Source organism: Apis cerana, linkage group LG4 (genome assembly GCF_029169275.1).
Source record: "Apis cerana isolate GH-2021 linkage group LG4, AcerK_1.0, whole genome shotgun sequence".
Taxonomy (NCBI): domain Eukaryota; kingdom Metazoa; phylum Arthropoda; class Insecta; order Hymenoptera; family Apidae; genus Apis; species Apis cerana.
The window spans coordinates 3445977-3468864 of NC_083855.1; the positions used below are offsets into that span (position 1 = coordinate 3445977).

Here is a 22888-nt window from a genome sequence, read left to right on the forward strand (position 1 = left end):
ATATGTTATAATCAATTTTTTAAACTTTTTAATATTTTTCATATTAAAAAAAACATATTGAAAAATGACATAATAAATTTTTTTCGCTAATTTTATTATGTACAGATATTATTTTATTTATTTAAATACAAATACAAATTTTGTTTATAAATAATTTAATAGATTAAAATATATTTCTACAAATTGGACAGGTAGACTTTTGACTCGTACTAAACCACTTATACTGAAAAATAAAAATAAAAGAAATAAATATTTTTGTATTAATAATATAAAATTTCAATAAAAATAAAGATGAGAAAGTTACCAGACATGCAGTATGAAATTTCTTACGACATGTGTGACAAGATAATTTTGGTATTTGATACGTATTTATATGAAAAATACTGAAACATATATAACATTCTTCAACGCCGGCGAATTTCTTATCTAAATTTCTTTTCCATAATGCAAGTCCATCCCAAACAGATCCATTCTATAAATAAATAAATATTTAAATAATTATTTAAGTTCAATTAAACTTAATTATTTAATTCTGATTCATTATTACTTGATGTGTAAGAAATATGGACAATTGCATGTGACAATTCCGCCAATTCGCAGTACCACCTGCGTGTTGTCCAGGTTCAACGCTAACTGGTCCCAAAGGATGATTAGATGGCAATGTAATATTAAGTTCTAATTTTGTATCATCCATTTGATATAAAGCTATCACTTCACGGAATGTTGGATGTACTTTCACTTGCATATTTTCAATATTTTGTAATTTATTATTGAGAAGTTCCTCTTGACAAAGCATAGGACTAACATAATGTGTTGTAATCTTGTCCACGGCAGTGCTGACTCTACTATCAGCAGTACTCCACCATTGCCTTACCAATACTGGTAGGTATCTTAAACTATTCGTATATAACCAACATACGATATGGTCTAGCCTCCATTCCGTCCAATTTTCTATAAAATATTATGAATAAACATTAAAAGAAAATTATAAATATGTAATAAAAAAGAAAATGATTTAAATATTAGTACCACCAAAGTCTAAACATGGTTCAGTAGAAAATATTTCCATTAATTTTGTACCCTTGTTTTTATTATCTTGAAGTACTTCTACGGGCATTAGTCGAAAAATATTATTTAATAAATTGGGAAAAAAGTTATCTCTGAAAATGAAGATATGTTCTTTTATTATTTATCGATTTAATTATTTAATATCAAATATTAAGCTTAAATTTTTTAATATCAAATATTAAGCTTAAACTTAAATAATTCTTAATAACAACATAGATAATATAGATAAATATAGATAAGCTTAGATAATAATAATCGTAATATTTATAATATATTATTTTCGTATTATAAAAAATAAGTAACTATAAACATATTTACTTAAGTATTTCAGCATATTGATATAACAAATCTCCATGAGCATTTGCACACATATTTAAAATGATAGCCCATGATAATAAATATCCAATAGTGTAAGTATAAGAATCTGTATATGGTTGAATAGTACAACTCACAGTATCGCATAATCTTAAAAAAAAAAATTAAAAATGTATTTTTTATGTAAAAAAAAAAAATACTCATTTAATATGTAATACTTACTTAAAATCCATTAGAATTGTATTTACGATATTTTGCGTATTCTGAAGTACATCTTCCATTTTTTTAATATTTAAAGTATTTACATCAAAGTTTTCTAATTCAACAGTCGTTTTATCCTGTTGTACAAGTACTGGAACTGTATGCTTTAATATATGATATGCACCTAATTGTATACTGGGTACAGGAGATTGCAATAATTTTGATGTTAATTTAACAATTGTTGTAAGAGACACATTTGATTGATTTTTCAAGATTACATTTCCATTCAATATTTTTATTGCTTTTCCTAAATAATCTAATAGTACAACAGGTTTCAAAACTGTTGTTTTTTGATTGTATGATTCTGTAAAAAAGCTTAATTGTAAATTACAGAGAGAGAGAGAGAGAGAGAGAGAATGGATGATTTTTAAATATACCTGCATAAAACATCCAACATTGAATAATTCCACTTTGTACATCAGTGGCAAAAACATTTTTCCACTCATCTAATAATGTTGGTGACATATCTGATATTTGTTCCTGTTCATGTTTGTTAATTAAAATTTGAAGGGCGTGATAAAGTTGACAAACAGCTACTGTTAATGCAGAAACCTATAAAAAAAGAATTTTTGCTAAAAAATTGATGATACATGATTTTAAACAATGTAAATAGTATGGTACATACCTTAAAATCATAAATATTTTGTTTTGATTTAATAATAGAAAGTTGCCATAATACTAATGATATAAGAATAAAATTCCAATGTTCATATGTTAATTTAGAAGGTATTTTCTTTATGAGTTCTGTTAATAATCTAATAAGTTCTAGAGGTAAATTTAATTTTTCCCATGAAATTTGAGAGATTTCACTAAAAAAACCAAAATATGTTATATATAAGTGCTATATATTCAGATTATATATATAACTTAAAAATTTACCAATCAAGAACTAATAATGAAGGATTTTCTTTCTCATAAGATATTATTTTTTCTAAAATATTAGAATAAGTTGAACTATCTTGTTTATTCATCAATAAACTCCTTGTTATTATTAATTCAAAAATATCATTATCTGTTGGTATTGAAATATTTTCAAAATCTTGAAATTTAGATAAAATCTGAAATCAAATCTTCTATTATTATATAGAATTAAAAATTAATTATTTTTGAAAATAGTACAATACCTGCAAACTTTGAAATGTTATTTCTTCATTTATAGTAAATATATCATTATTTTTATAATTTTCAAATAATTGTTTAGGTTCTTTATTAGAATATAATTCTGTACAACAGAAGTATATTATATATGATAACATACTTCCATATTTTGAAAAATTACTGCAAATATAATAAATAATAATTATAAAATAATTCAACCATTAAAACTATATTTATATAAAATTATTCTTACATTTTCATATAATCACGAATATCATTAAATATATTTTCATTTACATATATTTGTAATTGTTTAAAGCTATCTTGTACAATGGTTAAAGTTTTATTCACATTGTAATAGTATTTAGTCTGAAAATAAGTATTTAATAGAATATTTATTTCTTTATTATTAAAATTAAATATTTTTATATAAATTATAATTAGTTACTTACAGATTTATAATATTTGGAATACATTTTGCCTAAAATAATCGAATATATAATATTAATTAATATATTTATAATTCCTGGTAAATTCAAATCATGTATTGAAAATTGTTCAATACTGGATTTTTCTGTTTCATATTCATTAATAAATTTCAAACATAAATTATTCAATAAATTTATATTGAACAATGCCCATTTCAAGCAGTTTTCGACATGATCCGTTATTGTATTACAAGTTATATCAATAGATATACATTTCTGATGAATTTGTATTTTTTGTTCAAGAGATGATACATATAATTCTCCAGTTATTACTTCACCATATATAATTATTCCAGTTATTTCAGCCATCCACATTTTTATATCAGAATCTGTTAAAAATGTTAAAATAATTTCTTCTGCAAAGTCTTCCTTTATATAAATTTTGTTATCAAGTATAATTTTAACAAAATCAACTGTTATGTCTATCAATATTTCTTTGTTGTACTCTTCATTTCTAAATATAAATAAAACATAATAAAAATTATGAAAAATACATTGAAATGTTTTATTTAATAATGAACACATAATCTTACTGATTATATATTTTTTTCCACAAAGAAGAGGCAAATTTTTTGGTTAAATCAATAAATCTTGATTGTGAAAGTTTCTGAATAGCTTCTAGAAGACTTTTTTTCCATACATCTCGCATTGCATTAACAAAAATAGAATTATTATTAAAATAATCATGTGAATGCAATTCAAAAAGTGTATTTAATATTTCTATTGCTCCAATAGATATTTCTTTGTGAGTCCACATTAATGGAACAATACAAGAAATTAATTTTGCAAAATCTAACAAATATATTTCATCTATTTCATAGAATGAATTGCAAAGTATAGATATAATTTCATTGATCCCTTCTTCTTCTACTAATAAATCTAAAAAATATATTTTGTTGATAATGTATTAATTTAATTAGAAACTAATTTAATTAGAATAAATAAGAACTTACTGCCATCATCTAGAGGTTCAAAAGCTAATAAAATAAGATTCTGATTCTTTTCAAGATCAGAATAATTGCCTAAAGCAATTTCTTTAGCTATATCTATCAATAAGCTAGTTATTTTAGATTGTGAACACCATTTTTTTATTATAATATCATTTCTATGTTTTTTAGATAAAGCACATTGTATAATATTTCTTGTAATTATAATATCATCAAACTAAAAATAAAAATAGAAGTATATAATAAAATATACATTTTTAATATAAATCTTTAAGTGTAAAAAAATGTTCATATTTACCTCTATCAATGATTTTAAAATTTCGTTTCTTTCAGAATGATTCATATATTTCATAAGATTAAAAATTAATTCTATTATATGTTCAGTTTCTTTTGATTGCTCCAGCAACCAATCTCGTAAAATTTCATTACAGAAATTAAGGAAATTAATATGTGTTTTAAGAAATTCGGACAAGTTTTTAAACAATTCATCGCTTTCGAAACATATTATAAGTTTATTTAAATATGCGATATATTTTTTTTCACGTTTTTCAGTGATTTGATTAAAATATTTTACACAAAGGTAATTAACAAAGTTATTAAGTTCAGAAAGAAATTCAGTATCAGCATCATTTTCAATATTTTGTATTTGGGATTGAGTCATTATATTTTCTTCTGTATTACAGAATTTTACTTTTAAATTTTTACGACTATGCATAGGAGCTGTCTTTAATGTAATTAAAAATTCTATTTGAGAATTATTTGTATCTGAAATATCAAATATTTCGGAATTTTCGCTAGCATCTATAAGCGAAGTAAATAATATATTAAGATTCTTCCAAAACTCTTCTATTAAATAAGAATAAGATTTATAATCATGATTATATCGATTTTTACTCCAATATCGTATTAAATGAGTAATTTCAGAAAAAAGTATTTGTTTCATTTGATTATTTTCTTTTAAACACATTTCTAATGCTGGTATGAGCTGAAATAATTAATAAAATAATTTTAAATTATAATATTTCTTTTATAGAATTATATAATATAAATATAGAAAAATAAAATAAAAACCTGTTCTCTGAGCAGCATATTACTTAAATCTTGATTATTAACATTTAAAAGAATAGAATAACGCAAACATTCGATAAACGATGTTGTTACTGCCAGCATTTCCGAACGACTTATTTGTACACTTTTTACGGAAAATCTACAAAAAAGTAAATTATCACATTTTTTATTATCTCTTGCAATATAATATAAATAAAATATTTGATTCAATTAATTAATTAAATACCCTTGTCGCATATTGTTGAAAAAATTTATATACAAATAATAAGAATCAACATTGAGTTTTGGAAATTGACTAATAAAAGGTAATAAATTCGGATAAACAATACTAGCACAACATTGTCCTCCACTTCGTAAAACACGCCATAATTTTGGTAGTACTAATTTTTCAATACTTACTACACAATACCAATCCTAAAGATAATATATTATTTAATATCATAATTTCATTTCATTATCATATTATATATAATATTAAATATTATATATAAATAATAACTACCTCTATTTTATTTATAGTAACAAGCACAGATTCCCATACAGCTGACAACAATGCAGGCTCTGCTTCATCAAGATTATTCATGATTGTTGTTACAGTTTTTTTTTTTTCATTTTGTAATAATATATTAGCATTCTCAATCATTGATGTTAATACATTAAAAAAAGCAATTTTCACTGGAAAAGCATCATTTTTAACTAATTTCCAAAATTTATTGCTGCTTATAATTTTATTATGAATATCAAATATTTTTTCAATTTCTTGAATAGGAACTTTTTTTAAATAAATACTGTATCCTTGTAAGTTAGATATTAGTACTCTCTGATATTTTGCTTCCATTTCCTCTGTAGTAAGATTCCTAAGAACATATAACACAATAATTTTTATAATATTTCTTTCTAAATTCATTTATAGAATTATATTTAAAAAAAACATACTTTTGTACAGATAAAGTCTGAGCACTATGAACAGTAATGTTATCACAGATATAAGTTACAATTTCATGTTGACAATATACAATAGCATCAGTAATTTTTTTTGATGGAAATGTATCCTATGTGTAAAAAAATGTTTATATTAAAAAAAATAATTTATTAATTCCATTAATTTTTGTTTATGTTAAATGATAATTATTTACATTGAATGAATTACTAGCAGTAGATGCAGCAGGAGGATATGTGTCATATTGTGAAGTAAACCAAGCCCCTGCTAATTGTTTTAAATATAATGCTATACTCTTGCCTACACGTTTTACAACAGCTGCATGTGCTAATTGAGCAGCTTCTCTTACTCTGTGTTCTACATCTATTGCTAAGGCACAATACAATCGTGGCCAAAATGGTAACATTCCTTCCACAGCTGATATTTCTGAATCTTTACACATAATAGCAAATTCTTGTAAAGCCTGAAATATTAAATTAAAAAATATTTTTGATTTTAACGTCGCATTTATTTAAATAATAATAATTATTTGTTACCTTGCATTTAGTTGTTGAATCTTTCTTATTCATTTTTTTTAATACTATTTGAAAATTACTATCAACATTGTTCATTTCAATTTCATTAGTATTGCAAAGAGTTAAACCTGGTAATACAGGTACATATCCTCCATCTTTTACAGCTGAGAAACCAACAAAATTTGGTATTGAAGTGCCTAATAGTTCTGCACTTCTACTGCTATTTGATGGCTATAAAGAATAAATAATAATAAATAATAATAATGATGATATAATATTAAAAATAACATATTAAAAATTAAAAATTTTTGTTGATAAGTTATATATTGAATAATATACCAATTTAATTTAAATATAAAAAATTTTATTAAAACTTTTTGTTTATTATATAATTATTAAAAAATATAATTTTATATCATCTTTATTATTATTTTAAGTAAAAATAATTTTAAAATTAAAAAAGAGTTATAATAAAATTTAACCTATAATTTTATAAAAATTAATTTTTTATTAATATAAGCTTTTTCTTACCCTTGCATTATTTTTGGTTCGTTGTGCTTGTTTGTTCTTTCCCATGATAATTATAAGAACAACGAAGAACAAAAAATGATGAAACTACACATAAATTTTGTTCATTTAGATTTGCACTCGTAAAGTAGTAAATAGATACCACGTTTGTAACAGCTGATCTTTTATATACAGTTTGTATTATATGTTTTTTTATCAATGTATTTTTTCTCATTCAATTAAAAATTTTGAATAACTTGCACAGTTTTAATTTTTTTATGTAACTTTATAGTATTTTTCTTAAAGATTAATATGCACGAAAATCTTATTAAATGTTTCAAAAAGCGAAATTATATCAAAATACGATGATATATCGCATAAAATTAATATCGTATTGATTATTAAATTAGAAAGGATTATTTTATTTTGAGGCAAGTAAAAAATTATTAAATATAATCAAAAATAGTTTGTATTTTTATAAAATAAAAACATTCTATTATAGGTTAAGGAAATAAAGAAGATGAGTGTTGGAAACAAATTGAGTCAAAGATTGCTATTGTCATATTGTTCATTTACTTGCATTTACTTTCCTGGAATTCTGATATTACTTAGCTTAAATAATAATTTATATAATGTGGGAAAATACAAATTCATTCCAGTATTATTAATTTTGCTTTTCGCAGAAATAATCAAATTGATGTTTCCTATATTTCATTCTGAATCAATACTTATAACAAAAACTGAATCAAGAATATCTTCAAAAGCTAAAAAAATTTGGTATAAATATTTGAAAGAAATCTTTAAATTCTTATTGATTGGTTTTCTTTTATCTATTATATATTATATTGTTATTATATTGTTTGGTGCACCAGTATTTATGCATCATGAAGAAACTACTATGCTTACTGCAACACTGACTATTCTTACATTTGTTCCTGCAAGTTTACATTTAGGAGTGGATGGAGCATTAGAAATATTAACAGGAGCACAGTCACAAAAAGGCAATATTCTAGTTGATGCTATAAAAATAAATATACAAGGTACTCTTTTGGGTACATGGTTAGGAGCTATTGTAATTCCATTAGATTGGGATCGACCATGGCAAGTTTGGCCAATTCCATGTGTTTTAGGTGCTCTTTTTGGCTATACAATTGCACATTTTATTACTCTTGTAAAAATATTATTTATATTAAGATTAGGTAAAAAAGTTCACAGATAAATATTAATAATTATATAAATAAATAAAATTTAATAATATGAATTTCAGTTAATATTTTATTTATGCAATAATTTATTTTCAAATGATTAAGATATGTTTTTAATAAATTTATTTCTCATAAAAAAATTTTAGAACAAATATTTTTTATTGTATTAATTTTATTAAGAATTTTTTGTATGATATATTATTGAAAAATCTTACACAAATGGCATAAAATTTGTTAAAACTATTAACATGTTAAAAATAATTTATAAATTTATGAAAAAGTTATGGAAAAATTTAAAGAAAATATAAATTTTTCCATGTAAAATAAGTTTTATCTAAAAAAAGTCATATTAGGTCAAATTACATAAAACTTCTTATATAATGATGCAACTTATTAATGATAAAAGATAATAACAACAATAATGTAATTTGATTTGTAAAGATTATTATAAACTTATTATAAATTAGAGAATATAATCAATAAATTATACAAATGCAAACTTTAATGAATATTGTCCTTAAAAAATGATGATCTTCTCTATAAACTTTATTTCCCTCTATAAAATTATGCGAAATTCTATTATAATATATATTTTTTATAAACAAATATGTTGATACTAGATGAAATAAAATTATATTTTTTAAGTATTAATTTATTTAAAATATATATTAAAACTTATATATTTAATATATTTATAAATTATTTTTAGATTATAAAATTTATTTAATAATTTTTTTATAGAATTATAGTATATAATTTTTTTATAAAATTTTTAGAAGCACTGATCCCAGTAGTATCGAAATAGAATCGCATGCAACTACGACTTTAGTCATCTCATTTTATCGTTAAATGGATAAATTGTTATCGATATTTTGAAAAATTAATACTTTTTAAAATATTGTTTAATAAATTGCTTTATTTTTGTAAAGAATTAATAAAATTCTTTATTATATTGTTAATTAAAAGTTTTGTAATTATGTCGAATACTGCTGGAAAGGTATTTATTTTTTTTAGATGAATTATTTTGAATTATTATTACGATTAAATAAAAATTAAGTATTAATTTATTTTTTTTGAAACATTAAATTGATTATATCAATTTTTGATAAGTTTTATAAAATTATTTAATAATAAAAATTATATATATCTTTTTATGTTATTTTTATTAAATTAAGAGTGATATAAATTTAATTTAAATTATTTTATTAAGTTAAGAATGATGATATATATTTAATTATTAATAAATTATATATTTAAATAAATTTAAAATTTTTTTATATAATAGGTAATTAAATGTAAAGCTGCTGTAGCATGGAAAGAAAAACAACCTCTTTCACTTGAAGAAATTGAAGTTGCACCTCCAAAAGCTCATGAAGTAAGAATTAAAATTATATTTGTGGCTTTATGTCATACAGATGCTTATACTTTAGATGGATTAGATCCAGAAGGAATTTTTCCTTGTATTCTTGGTCATGAAGGTAGTGGTATTGTTGAAAGTGTAGGAGAAGAAGTTACAGAATTTCAACCTGGTATTATATTTTTATTATTTTATTATATTATTTATTATATTGGATATTATATTTTTTAACCATTAAATAATTTTATATATTAAAATTATAGGTGATCATGTGATTCCATTATATGTTCCTCAATGTGGGGATTGCAAATTTTGTAAATCGCCAAAAACAAATCTATGCAGTAAAATCCGTACCACACAAGGCAAAGGTGTAATGCCTGATGGGACTTCTAGATTTACATGCAAGGGTCAAACTCTTGCCCATTTCATGGGTTGTTCTACTTTTTCTGAATATACTGTAGTTGCAGATATTTCTCTTGCTAAGGTATTTTTATTTTATAAAATAAATTATAACTATTTTATATTTATTTTATTAAATTATTATTATAACAAATATAATGATTAAAATTTATATTAATTTATTAAAAAAAATTTATATAACAGATTGATCCTATTGCACCACTTGATAAAGTATCTCTGTTGGCATGTGGAGTATCTACTGGATATGGTGCTGTTTTAAATACTGCTAAAGTAGAATCTGGAAGTACATGTGCTATATGGGGATTAGGTGCAGTTGGATTGGCAGTTGCATTTGGTTGTAAAAAAGCTGGTGCCAAACGTATTATTGGAATAGATGTGAATCCAAATAAATTTGAAGTTGGTAAGATGAAAGAATTTATTCAAAATTTATTTAAAATTTTTTCAAAAACATAAGATATTATTAAACAATTATTATTTTTTAGCTAAAACATTTGGATGTACCGAATTTATTAATCCTAAAGATCACAATAAGCCAATTCAGGAAGTTCTAATAGAATTAACTGATGGTGGATTAGATTATACTTTTGAATGTGTTGGTAATGTGAATACTATGGTAAGTTTTAATTGTTACATCAAAATTTTCAATAAAACATTGGACCTATTTTGTTAACATTGTTTTTATTCATTTTATTTATTAATAAAAATCAATATCGTATTTTTAGAGAGCTGCATTAGAATCTTGTCATAAAGGTTGGGGTACATCCGTTATTGTAGGTGTAGCTGCGGCGGGTCAAGAAATCAGTACTCGTCCATTTCAATTGGTAACAGGACGCGTATGGAAAGGAACTGCATTTGGCGGTTGGAAATCTAAAGAAAGTGTTCCTAAATTGGTGAAAGAATATATGTCAAAATCATTAATACTTGATGAATTTATTACACATACTCTACCCTTTGAAAAGATAAATGAAGGTTTTGATTTATTGCACTCAGGCAATTGGTAAGTTTCAATAATTTTTGTTTAATGAACCATTTAAAATATTAAAATATTATTTTTTTTTTTATTACAGTTTAAGAGCTGTGCTCAAATATTAAAAAGCATATAAATTCTTATAAGTTTTTATATCATTTGTATTTTAACTAAAACATTTGTAAAACATTTTACATACAAATAAAGATAATATATTTCCTTATAAATATAATTTTTTATTTCCTGTAATTAATTAGGTTCAAAGTGATTGTAGTCTTCAGATTTCTACAACAATCTTTATTCATAAAGAATTCTTACAGCCACATGTACAATACCAATTTGGTGAAATATTAATAGTAGCTCTGGAATGAAGTAAAAATTCTTTACGCTTTGACCAAGTGCATACCTTACAAAATCATCACGGTACGAAGATCATAGACGATGATTTTTCATTGTATATAATTATGTATATACAATATGCAAGACTTTTGGTAAAACTATTTACGTTTGTTTGAAGTTAATATACTTGTTAATCTAGGTCGACGGTAATAATTCAGGCGGAATATAAATTGCGCTCAACGTAGCAAAGAGTATACACGTTAATTAATTCATCGCGGACGAGGTTCCCGTACACCAAATGTTCAATGGCACGGAGAGTTTCTATGAATTCTTATTGTATATTATTTTAAATCTCTGAAAATGATGCGGCCACCTACCATGTTAATTGTTAAAATGCAAAATTTACTCTCAAACAGTTTATGCAGAATAATAAAACAGAAAAATTTACTTTCGGTGTAAATATGTTTTACTGATAATTTCTATTTGATATATAATATTATCGATCAAGTATTTGTAAAAAAGATTCGAGTAAATCTTGTTGTTTTTAATGAGAATATAAGTAAGTACTTAAATTCGGAATACATGTATCTCTAATTAATAATATATCGGAGCATAAACAAATTAAAATGAAATAAAGCATAATCTAGGTTTAAAAACATAATCTCCATGTTTTTTGCTCCTTTCTAGACAAGAGATACATATAATTTGCACTGGCTATTCCTACGTAAATTGCCGTCTAATACTAGGGCATATTCACATAGTCACACCGATCAGTTTTCTACGGATTATATGTTATACTCTAGAACCTACGGTGTACCACACACTCGTTAAGTAAAAGTTGTTAAGTAAAAATACTTATAATTACAGTAAACGCAGACAAATCACGACGTGTTCGTTGAATATGAACAATATACTTTATTACTTGTACTTGATTTTAATAAATTAATATATGATCAATGAATTATGATAAAATTATACAATACTAATAATAATACAACAAATAAAAAGAAATAAATTTTTTCGAAGAAAGTAGAAAATTTTATAAATATTAAAAATCGAATATTAATTAAAAATAGTATGTAATTTATTTCACTCATCGTGATTAAACTGCGATTTTAGTTAGCGAGTATGAAATAGGTCATTTTTTATGCAATATATCTTACACTAAATCTCGCAACGCAAGATGGCTACGAGAGAAAAGAAAATTAAAAAAAAAAAAAAGATAAAACTAGTGGAAGAAGAATTAGCGTGAAGAAAATAAATAAGCGTGGAGATAGAAATTTATATTTGCTGTCGGCGTATATTTTCTTGTGTTAAGAATCAGCGAATCAGTGTTTTATAACGAGAGAGCTCAATTAAATCTATGTTCGTGATTCGGACTATGCAAATACTTTTCTGTTTAATATCCTACGTGTTCAAGCGTGTGCATCTCTCTAAGATTGTATTAGACGCGTGTTTCGCATCTGCTGACGATCTGCCAGATTTTCTCTCTCAGCCAGCTTGTTTTCGTCCGCTGTATTATTGTAAGTCATAGACAGTATTATATATATATATATATTTATATGTATATTTATATATATATATTATGCTTAGACATTATAATTCGAGATATCGTTAATCTAGCGCAATTAGAAATCATAATTACATAGAGCATTTTTCTTCTTTTCTTTTTCTTTTTTCGTATTTCTTTTTTTTTTTTTTTTTTTAAAGATATTATAATTTCTATACGTCGTGGAGTGGACATGTGAATTTTACCCGATGGAGGATGAGCTTCTTTCCCTTCTCCTATTGCATTGTTTTTTCTCTCTCTTTCTCTCTCTCTCTTTCTCTCTTCTCTCTCTCTCTCGCGAAACTTCTAGTTTGTAAATGCATAAATAGTATATAATTATATTATTTATAGAGTTGTGCATGGAGGTACCTCGACAGGCACACAGGGTACAACGTATCTCATTAAAATTATAAGGACGATTCTGTCACTGCGTTGAACATCGATATCTCCTGCATGGTGTTTGATTAAAATAGAGCGTCACACGAGATTGTTATTGCACGATGTAGCCCTTTAATTATTGCACTGTACAAGCATCCTACGATTCTTCGATTCAGCAGCTTCTTAACCCGTTTGGCACTTGTGTTATGAACAAAAGAAAAGAAAAAAAAAAATAATAAAAAATAAAAAAAATATTTATACAACATCCATTATTTAAATTCAATCTATAAAATTAAGTTCAATTAACAAAAATATGTTAAATTAATTGTTATAGAAATGATCATTCTCGGGTTAAGGATCATGACCAATGGACAAAGAGGACTTAATATTCAAGTCGTGCAACCACGATGCCAGAGGGTATCCGCTGCTCGTGTCACATCTCGTTAATCCTCATACTTGTTTCGTTGCTCCTCTGACTTTTAGGTTCACGCGCAGCCTACGCCGACCTGTTTCATTTGAAGACACCTCCAATCACAACGGCGATACTCGAAATCAGTGGACAACCGGGAGAACGGTTTTCAATTCTCCTTTACAAGAGGAATCGTGTCGTCCGGCTGTTCGATATCACGTTAAGTTGCTGCTCCCGTTTCTGTTGTTGCTGGCTGATTCTAAGGAATCTAAAAGTCTAATGGCTGATCGGCGGACCCTTCGAGATCCTGGGCAGAATCTGTACCACCATCTTCGTCATCGTCCAAATCTACGCTATTCGTCTTTAATCCACCGTTGCTGATCTTGTTCACGATCGTGTCTGAAATGTTACGAAGATAAGTATTATAATCGTTTGAACGAACGTTTTACCAGTTGACATAATTCGAACCCATTTACCGCAATCTGGCTTGCTGCCACGTGTTCTAGTCCCAGCGAATTCCACACCATGAGGATCCACACACCAACAGAGTCCTAGACCACGATGGCACTGGGTGCTTCGATAATACCCTCGAGAATCGCAGGCAGGTGCAACGTCGGGTGATGATCGTTTACGTACAGCTGCACAGGGGCGTTCAGCTTTTGAAAAGCACCCACACCATTCAGGGCCACTTACAAAGATGTCTCTGAAAAAGGATTGTCAAATGTGGTTGATACCTGCTTGTATTATGTATCTTCCTGATTAAAATATCCTATCTATAACATTTTTTAATATATATTAAGATTTTTTACGTAAAAGGAAAATAATAAAGCTTCTCATATATAGTAGAAAACCAAATAAGGGTTCAGAATGAAAAAAAGATACAAACGTTTATTTTCAGAAAATCATTAGTGCTAGTAACCATTATTTATAATTATTTTCTTAGAAAAATTTTCTTCTTATACCAAGAATTATATCCCAATAAAATCATTACACATCCAATTTAATCTCTATATAGATACCCTGACAGAAGGAAAATTCTCCAAACGCAATGACCCATCATTTCTTATTTCCCCGTTTGCATTCGAGCTAAAAGCAATTGATTCGGAATGAAAGTTTCACACACGTTCCATGTGTCTGCCTCTTAACGACCAGCCACTCTCCGCTCCGTAGGCACGTACGCTCGAGACCTATTACGCTCGAGCGTCAAGTCTCTCGAAGGTATTAAAAACTGAAAGGGTTTCTCTCCCTCTCTTTCACTCTCTCTTCGTTCTCTTTTCGGGTCACGTATCCGCGGACTTTAATGATTTACAAGCAACGGACGAGATTATATATATATATATATATATATAAAAGGAAGAAAAATTCGCGGCGAAATGTAACAAACGGGTTAGACAACTAGGTAGAGATGTACGTGAATGGAATAACATTCCGGGTGGCCGGAAGTCATCTTACCTGTCCGTGTCGCAACCGTCGAGGAACGGTTTCAGACACGGCTCGTTTTGATCGTGTTCCAGCCCGTACAACTCGGAAAGAGAGAGTCTGCCATCGTTGTCGCTGTCCAAATGTCCGAACATCCACCTGACCTCGCTCTGGCAGCCGATAGGGAAGTGACCTGGAAACAGTGCACAGGAATGAAATATGAATTCCGATGACCCTGTCTCTGCAGCCAGAAATATATAAATATCTCTCGACAGGAGGGAAGGGGGGGAGGGGTAACTTGGACAACATAACATGTTGTGTGTTAAATAAAAATCGAATGCACTTGCGTTCAGCGAGTTGCATCTGTGCAAAAATATTATCAGTCTATGTTTCCAGGAAATTGCAATATTTAAGTGGTGGATCGATACGATGAACGAGATGAAAAGTTTAATGCTTCGAAGATGAAAATTGTATACGACGAAGTATTTTATTATAATATGGCATGATTGTTAAATACGTTTTCAATAATATCAAGTATACAAGGATGTTGTTCGCTCAAACTTTGCTACTGTGTTTTATAAATAAAAATATGTTCATAAATGTTCCGTTGAAAAGAATAATTGAAGAAAAATATGAATAATTACAATTCAATGATATAAGAATATAGCCATTCAATTAAAATTTACACCGTTCCCGATTTAAAAAATAAATCCTTATCAAGGAGATCACGATTCTGTTAAAATTCACACGAACTTTTCCTTTAAAACGAATCCACGTTACGCAACCATTTTTCCACGTTAAAATTATACGCGCATTAGTTTATCAACCATCCATTTCACACTGGATATATTTCGGTTGCAAGATCGGATTGAAACCGTACAAATTGGGAACAATATCGACATAGACAGAGGAGAGTAATCGGCGACAGATCTGAGGGGAAGCGATTCATTTAAATGGGACAATTCCTCGCTGGTACGAAAGTGATTGTACCGAAGTCGAATAGCGTGCAGTGACGTGAGGCAGTTCCGAACTATTTTGGATCGTGCGCGCTGTAATGTCCAGAGAGACCACCCTTTTCGTGCGGGGCAATTAGTCTCTTGTATATTCAACTCCGATCGGCCACGTTCTCTACAGAACTTGCCCGTTGTGAATGGTTTATTCGGCAACGATACTTTTAACCCCAATGTTAAACGTGTTATCCCAATGTTACGTGGTCAAGATAATCCTTTCGAATTCTTCCAACGATCGAGAGATTTTTAAAGCTAAAAATTTATCCGTTTTTCTCTTCCTTTTCGATAATTTTTCAATCGATGCTGCTTTCGTTTGCGATCGTAGAATTTTTTAATGGTAATATTAAGGAGAGTTCTTCGAAAAAAATACGTCTAATAAAAATTAGTATTCTATGAAATTTAAATTACATTACAATTGGGGATAATTTTGATTTTTATATTTCATAAAAATTTCATTGATTAATTTTAATTTTGTGTTTGATCAGTGTCCAGTTTCATTCATGACTTTAGCTACAAGAACATTGACTCTCGGGTCATTTTGACTGGATTACTCGGTTTAATGATTCTAATCGGAATTGGTGATTCAGGAATCGTTTTAACAGGCTTTCACGAATCACCAGATAATTCCAACAGGATTTGACAACCTGGGAATTGTGTCGATTTAATGATTTGTTAAAAATCAAACATAAATTTTTATAATTTTTTAAATTGATCCTAATATATTTCGAATTCTTAAATTTTCTCCTGGATTTATTTATTAATATATAATGCAAATAAGTTTCTTAATAACTTTGAACAAAGAAAATTTTAAATGATATTTAAAAAACAGTTCCACTCGATGTAACTATTGATAGAATATTTCTTATATTTTTTTCTTTCGTTTTTGTATCAATAAACGATAAGTTTTGAAATTTTTCAACGGAATTTTTAATCGATCTTGTTAATCGAGACACATTTAGAGAGAAATTCATAATTTTCAAACCAATTTGCCATCGAAGAACATCGTCCACATCGATAACACGAATGACGGTGCAAGAATTTCGATGGTTGTTACCTACGTTTCTAATTTATTGCGCCACGTCATCGCATGTGCAATTTACTGATAATTAGAGCAACTTTTAGCACGTCACCGTCGTTTCCGTTTCTACCAACTGTTAAGCAAAACATGGGATGCAATTATCGTTACATTGGTCACGCGATTTTTACGCCCTGCTATTGTTTACCCGAATAAAATTAACCGAAATATTCCTCAAACGTTATATTTGAGGAATAAATCATGTTTGTAATTTGAATTAAAAAATTAATTTAATTTCAATGAAGTAATCAACTGATATTGATCGTTATTCAAATTTTCTTACAGTGAATATCTTCGTTGAATATATTAATATAAATTTCTACTTTTAACAATAACTTATTAAATTACTACTGATCGATGAAAAAAAAACAAAATTATCAATAGAACTTTATGAGCTAACGAAATAAAATTTAAACAATGATTTGCACATTTAATCTTTCATGATATTCTTAAGCTCATAAATGAAATTTCACTTTTCAACATCTTGCGAGAGAAAATATTTTAACAATTAGATCAAAATTTACGTAGTTAATAAAACAAAGATACCAAATTGCGTTAGAATTTTTTTGAAAGGCTATAATGCTGAAAAAAAAAATGAGGATACCATTTATAGTGATATTACATTGATGAATACTCAGAGGATTGATGATGGAAAATTTTCCAGAACGTAAGGGTCAATCTAATTATCGAAACCCAATTGGAATGTCATATTCCAAACCATAAATCCAAGACTGACCTAATTCTAAGATCTATATACTCGTACCTTTAGGTTTAGGATGAGGGCGACGGTGTTTAGAATCAGCCATCACGACAGAGAACCAATCCAGGAGACGATTCGCCATTGCAGGTTTGGATGACGGAGGGCAATCAGAGTTTCGCGATGATTGGGAGTTGTACGTCGATTTTAAGGGGGATGGAGTCTTTTCCATTACTTCGTTGCTCATCAGATGCTTGTCGTCGTACTTGCTTCCAGCCAGTGCCTGAAATAAATAAATAAATAATTTGTATGAGAGTTGGATTAAATATACGTATATTTAGGATATTAATATATTCGTGGAAATACTTTAGGAGGATTTTAAAGATGATTCTAAAAAGATTCAAAATAAATACGAAAATTAATATTCTCAAAAATAAGAGAACAAAATTATTATTAACTTTATTTATCGAATTATAAATAATTTGAGTTTGTATTGCATGAACTGGGACAGCAAGAAATTGTTCAGTCTCTGTTTATCTAAAAACTGAACTTAATTATAACTAAAATTATAAAATTATGATAATTCTACATGGATGATATAAAATAGAAAAAAAAATCCAGGAATTCTTTTGTTGTGAACGAAAGGATATTGAAGATTTGTCGACTATCTTTTTAATTCCTTTCTGTTCTTAATGCAATAATAAGATTATTCGATATCAAAGAATCAAGATTAAATGAAAATGAAATTAGAATTAAAGACAGAAGGCGCGAAAAAAAATAAATAAATAAAAGATATAAAATAATACTGTCATGTTTCTATCCTATTATTTAATTCTTATATCATTTGTGATATACGAGTATTCTCAGTTTTTAAAAATTATCTTTAAATATCTCGTTTATCGAGTTTTATCATTTCCAATAATTAAAAGTAATTTTATCTTCTTTCTTTACTAAAAAAAAAAAAATTTGATAATTCCTCATAAGTATCATTAAAGAAACAAAGAGATGTCCATTACACGCGGAAATAAGTTTGTGTTTCATCATTAATCATCGCGAGTTCGAATTTATAGGAACCGGTAATAATTTTCTATCCACGAACACAATTCCATGTCCATTAATTAAGAATCTTTTCGCGCGAATTTACATACTTTTAACGCGTTATTCAATGATCCTTCGATTGCGAATTCGAGTTTGATTATATCGTCGGGGCAATTCGTTGAAATTAATTCACTAACCTGTTCACAAATTAGTAAACGAAATTCACTGAAAAGAGCGTTGTGCATTGATCCTTTGATTACGTTTTAACACGTTCATTGCATCGTAACGATATTTTGAAAAATGAGAAAAACTTTTTTTCTTGAATTTTACAAAACTTGAATTATTACACGCAGATTTTTGTTTTTTATTAAACCTTCTGGAATCTTTGATATTAATCCTGAAATTGAAAATAGAAAAGAATTATGCATATTCCATAATTTTTCTTTTTCCATAATAAAAAACAATAATAAGATATTCTTTATTTAGATTATTCTATCCGAAAATTTTCCAAACAATTCTTCTCGTAAGACGAATCAAGGGGAAAAGAGGGGAGATGGGGAGGTTGGCCAATGCGATTATTAACCGTACGAACGTGTAATTTCGGGGTAAATACACGTCTGGTGCACAGGACGGGTATAAAGGGTTCGTTCTTCTGGGCTTTCGTGCACAACCTCTCGTTTTTCACTTCTCTTCTTAGCCAACCTCGAGTCATGAACCAGGTTTGTACAGCGTTAATTTTCTCCCCGTGGAGGGTTGCTAACAATGAGCAGAAACGATGTATCTCACCTCCCATTCTAAATTCCTATCTCGCAAATCTCGCCCCGCGCCACTTTATACGCAACCCCCTTGCAAAAACAATCGAACTACGTCTTCATCTTCCGCCTTCTCCTTTTTACGCTGTTCCCTCCAACGCTGTTCAACCCTCGAGGCATTGTTTTCGATGCTTGGAAAATAACATTTATGATTTTAGATTTTTATATCTTATTGACCGTCGAAGATATTACATTTTGATTCTTTCTGTGCTATTTGATCTTGACGATCTGATTGTTTTTAATAAACGATAAAGAAATCGAGAGTACGATAAAAATCCCAAGATAAATCTTTGAGAAATAAACTTTGATTGGGAAAAATTAATTTTCTGATCCTTCATAATTATTTCAAATTGCCAATACTTCAATATAATTTCATACGTGGAATATTGGATGATGGCAATGATGATCGAGTAACACAATATCAATCATGTATAATCAAAAAATGTTGCCCAAAAGAGATCAAAATCATCAAGGATTAAAAATTCTTGGACGGACTTGGTTTACTCGTGGCATGCACGAGTCGTCGAGTCTTACGGGGTTGCAACCGTCCGTAACGATATTACGGCTCCTCGTCGTCTGGCGACGCTTTCCGTCGGATCGATGGGAAAGACGCCTCGTCTGGGCTCGAAAATACGAGCTATCGACTCGTAGAGGTCTTACGGTCGACCAATGAGAGCTTCATCGCCATTGAAAAATACTCGACTTCCTCGTAAAAAAGGATCGAGGATCGAGGCTCGATTTTATACTCGCAACTATGACTCTAGTAGTTTTTACTTTAAACGTTTTCAGCATTGAGTATTGGCTATTGAGAATTACAGATTTAAAAAATTTCCTTCTTGAAATTATAAATTTAAAAGAATTCGTATAATTAACATGATATGCGTTTTATAAATCTAACTCTTGCTTCAGCCAATAGCGATCAATTTATTTATTTCATTAAATTATTTGTTCGTGAAAAATTTAGAATAGCAAATTTATATAAATTTTCTAATTTCTGGTTCTTAAAAAGAAATTTCATATAAATATATATGATTTCATTTAGTTTTTTTCTAATATAAATTTAGAATAATTTCTATATGGATCTATGAAGTTTTTTTCTTTTTTTTTTTATTTTAATTTAAAAGAATTTAACATTTCGTATTATCTTGAAAAATGTTTCTTTCCTCATCTTGTATCGAATTATTCTCAATCAAAAGACACGTGTGAAAAAATTGTAAAACCAAGTTCAATTTCAATCTGTGTCACATTTTTAAATATAAATTTTAAATTCGTAAAAGGATATAAATTCCAGTTCCCAAACAATACCAAAACTATTTCCTCCGATTAAACTCGAGAATATTAGGTATATAGTAGTCCTCTTAGATCTGTTATTTTAGCCTTCAGCGTGTTAATAAACTAGTCCTGCTATTGATTCAGTGTTTCCACGGTAACGTGGGGTTATCATCCCTTGGAAAGGAAATTCTAGATTCCCCCGTCTCGAGTTTACGCCACCCGTAGAACGCATTCTCCGAGAGATAAATATAAGTTTTCCTCTCGGGTAATTAAAGGATCAAACCGTTTTGTTTCTTCAAATTGTTTTCTTTGAAACCACTTTCGATATCCTTGATTATTTTTATTTAATTTTTTCACTTGTATGCTTTACGCATAGTTGAAATGTGTAAAATCGTTTGGAATGATTTGATGTACAATTGAATAATATATTTTTTGCAAATAAGTATAATTTATAAAATAATTTGAGTATTATTTTATCAATTTTTTATAAAAAATTTTATTACAAATTTTAAATTATATTTCACATCGAATTCGAATTCTTTCAAAGATTTAGAAAAAAGAATTCAATATTAATGTTAAATTTTGAAAAGATTACATCGATAATACAATCTGTAATTGATATGGAAGAAAAACGAAAGAATTACTAATAACAGTCAATGAAATGAAATTTTATTTATAATGATTTTTTTAATTTTGGATTTATCGAATTAAAATTTGATAAATATCATTTTTAATAAAGTTGTCTAATATCAATAAATAATAACAAGTTGTCAGAGAGACTCGTAAACAAAACGAATAATACGGATTATCTACTTTTCCGATTGTCGATTATATTGAAAACTCCAATTATCATTAGAGGTAACAGTACTTTTCGAACGATATTTCAATTTTCCCAGCCGAGCTTGCGAGCTGACACGCGTGATTAAGCAAAATTATACAGGCATCCGCATTTAATAATCCGGTATCGTCCGTGTAAAATTAGCCCGATAATTGGCAACGACCTCGACGATGGACCGTGATCGTTCGATAATTTCCCTCGATCTTCCGCAGGCATGTCCAACGAATCTGGATTATCGACTGATAATTGATGCTGATCATTTTCATTTCGCATTTAACGAACACGGTACAACTTTTGATAGAAATCAAGGAAAATTTTAATGCATCTTTCTTGTCTCTCTCGAAACGTTTAATTAATTGTTTCGTTACCGATCGTTTGACGTGCATATGCAATATGATGGATTTTTTTTTTCTAGCACGAAAACTTTGAATAAAATGAGATTAGTGTTATTGCGTGAATATTTGATTGTTCGACAAGATATATATTATTGGCTGTTACTATCAGTTTCACCGAAAATGTGATAATTGGATTTTAAATGATTTTTCATTTCTTGTTAATGTTTCGATATATTATTTTCTATTAAATTCGAATAGTTTTGATAATTTGAATAAATTGTAAAGTTTGAAGATGAATATTGATTTAACGCATGATTAATATGAAATTTTTGATGAATAGTAATAGAAAAATTTTAAATATCGCAGATTCGCTAAAAATAATCATAATTTATTTGGATTGTTGAAATTATTTAATTTTAACATTTATCGTTTTATTGAAAATTTATTGATTCGATGATAAATTCAATTCATCTCCTAAAAAGGAAGATTAAAATTATTAAAAATAAAATATTTCAATGATTTTTATTAAATAATTTCTTCGTTTGTTATTTACCAATTTTT

The 22888-nt window shown here is 27.4% G+C and overlaps 4 protein-coding genes across 4 annotated transcripts in view; 2 read left to right on the forward strand and 2 right to left on the reverse strand.

The window, feature by feature from the left end:
• Nucleotides 1-90: 90 nt before the first annotated feature.
• LOC108003469 (E3 ubiquitin-protein ligase listerin) lies at nucleotides 91-7374 on the reverse strand. Its single transcript, XM_028669554.2, has 22 exons — nucleotides 7232-7374; nucleotides 6722-6931; nucleotides 6382-6648; nucleotides 6182-6297; nucleotides 5748-6102; nucleotides 5472-5659; nucleotides 5249-5384; nucleotides 4476-5162; nucleotides 4184-4394; nucleotides 3764-4109; nucleotides 3195-3684; nucleotides 2996-3111; nucleotides 2769-2922; nucleotides 2524-2702; nucleotides 2270-2453; nucleotides 2022-2196; nucleotides 1606-1948; nucleotides 1387-1533; nucleotides 1030-1160; nucleotides 548-951; nucleotides 305-472; nucleotides 91-223 (listed from the first exon to the last, which is right to left on the reverse strand). Exons 1-22 carry the CDS (start codon nucleotides 7274-7276, stop codon nucleotides 164-166), a joined length of 5112 nt encoding a protein of 1703 aa, XP_028525355.2. The 5' UTR covers nucleotides 7277-7374; the 3' UTR covers nucleotides 91-163.
• Nucleotides 7375-7727: 353 nt separating this feature from the next.
• Nucleotides 7728-8917, forward strand: LOC108003612 (phosphatidylinositol-glycan biosynthesis class F protein). Its single transcript, XM_017065992.3, has one exon. The coding sequence runs from the start codon at nucleotides 7728-7730 to the stop codon at nucleotides 8424-8426; it is 699 nt and encodes a 232-aa protein (XP_016921481.1). The 3' UTR covers nucleotides 8427-8917.
• A 348-nt stretch (nucleotides 8918-9265) lies between these two features.
• LOC108003562 (alcohol dehydrogenase class-3) lies at nucleotides 9266-11383 on the forward strand. The gene is made up of 7 exons (XM_017065885.3): nucleotides 9266-9409; nucleotides 9698-9941; nucleotides 10033-10253; nucleotides 10373-10589; nucleotides 10672-10802; nucleotides 10912-11186; nucleotides 11257-11383. Exons 1-7 carry the CDS (start codon nucleotides 9389-9391, stop codon nucleotides 11279-11281), a joined length of 1134 nt encoding a protein of 377 aa, XP_016921374.2. The 5' UTR covers nucleotides 9266-9388; the 3' UTR covers nucleotides 11282-11383.
• A 55-nt stretch (nucleotides 11384-11438) lies between these two features.
• The window catches only part of LOC108003563 (proteoglycan Cow), a 171921-nt gene continuing 160471 nt past the window's right edge, over nucleotides 11439-22888 (reverse strand). The window contains 4 exon segments of the mRNA XM_062073615.1: nucleotides 11439-14242; nucleotides 14245-14534; nucleotides 15284-15443; nucleotides 18099-18315. Coding sequence (XP_061929599.1) covers nucleotides 14100-14242; nucleotides 14245-14534; nucleotides 15284-15443; nucleotides 18099-18315 — 810 coding nt within the window. The 3' untranslated portion in view covers nucleotides 11439-14099.

What these genes read in the sequence shown, in the direction of transcription:
- LOC108003612 (XM_017065992.3), top strand. Translation starts at nt 7,728, where the DNA reads ATGAGTGTTGGAAACAAATTGAGTCAAAGATTGCTATTGTCATATTGT.
- LOC108003469 (XM_028669554.2), bottom strand. Translation starts at nt 7,276, where the DNA reads ATGGGAAAGAACAAACAAGCACAACGAACCAAAAATAATGCAAGG. An exon ending in TCATTATTAGTTCTTGATTG is followed by an intron (nt 2,454 to 2,523) that starts GTAAATTTTTAA and finishes TGGTTTTTTTAG; the next exon opens with TGAAATCTCTCAAATTTCAT. An exon ending in ATGTTGGATGTTTTATGCAG is followed by an intron (nt 1,949 to 2,021) that starts GTATATTTAAAA and finishes GCTTTTTTACAG; the next exon opens with AATCATACAATCAAAAAACA.
- LOC108003562 (XM_017065885.3), top strand. Translation starts at nt 9,389, where the DNA reads ATGTCGAATACTGCTGGAAAG. An exon ending in TGTCGAATACTGCTGGAAAG is followed by an intron (nt 9,410 to 9,697) that starts GTATTTATTTTT and finishes TTTATATAATAG; the next exon opens with GTAATTAAATGTAAAGCTGC. An exon ending in TCCAAATAAATTTGAAGTTG is followed by an intron (nt 10,590 to 10,671) that starts GTAAGATGAAAG and finishes ATTATTTTTTAG; the next exon opens with CTAAAACATTTGGATGTACC.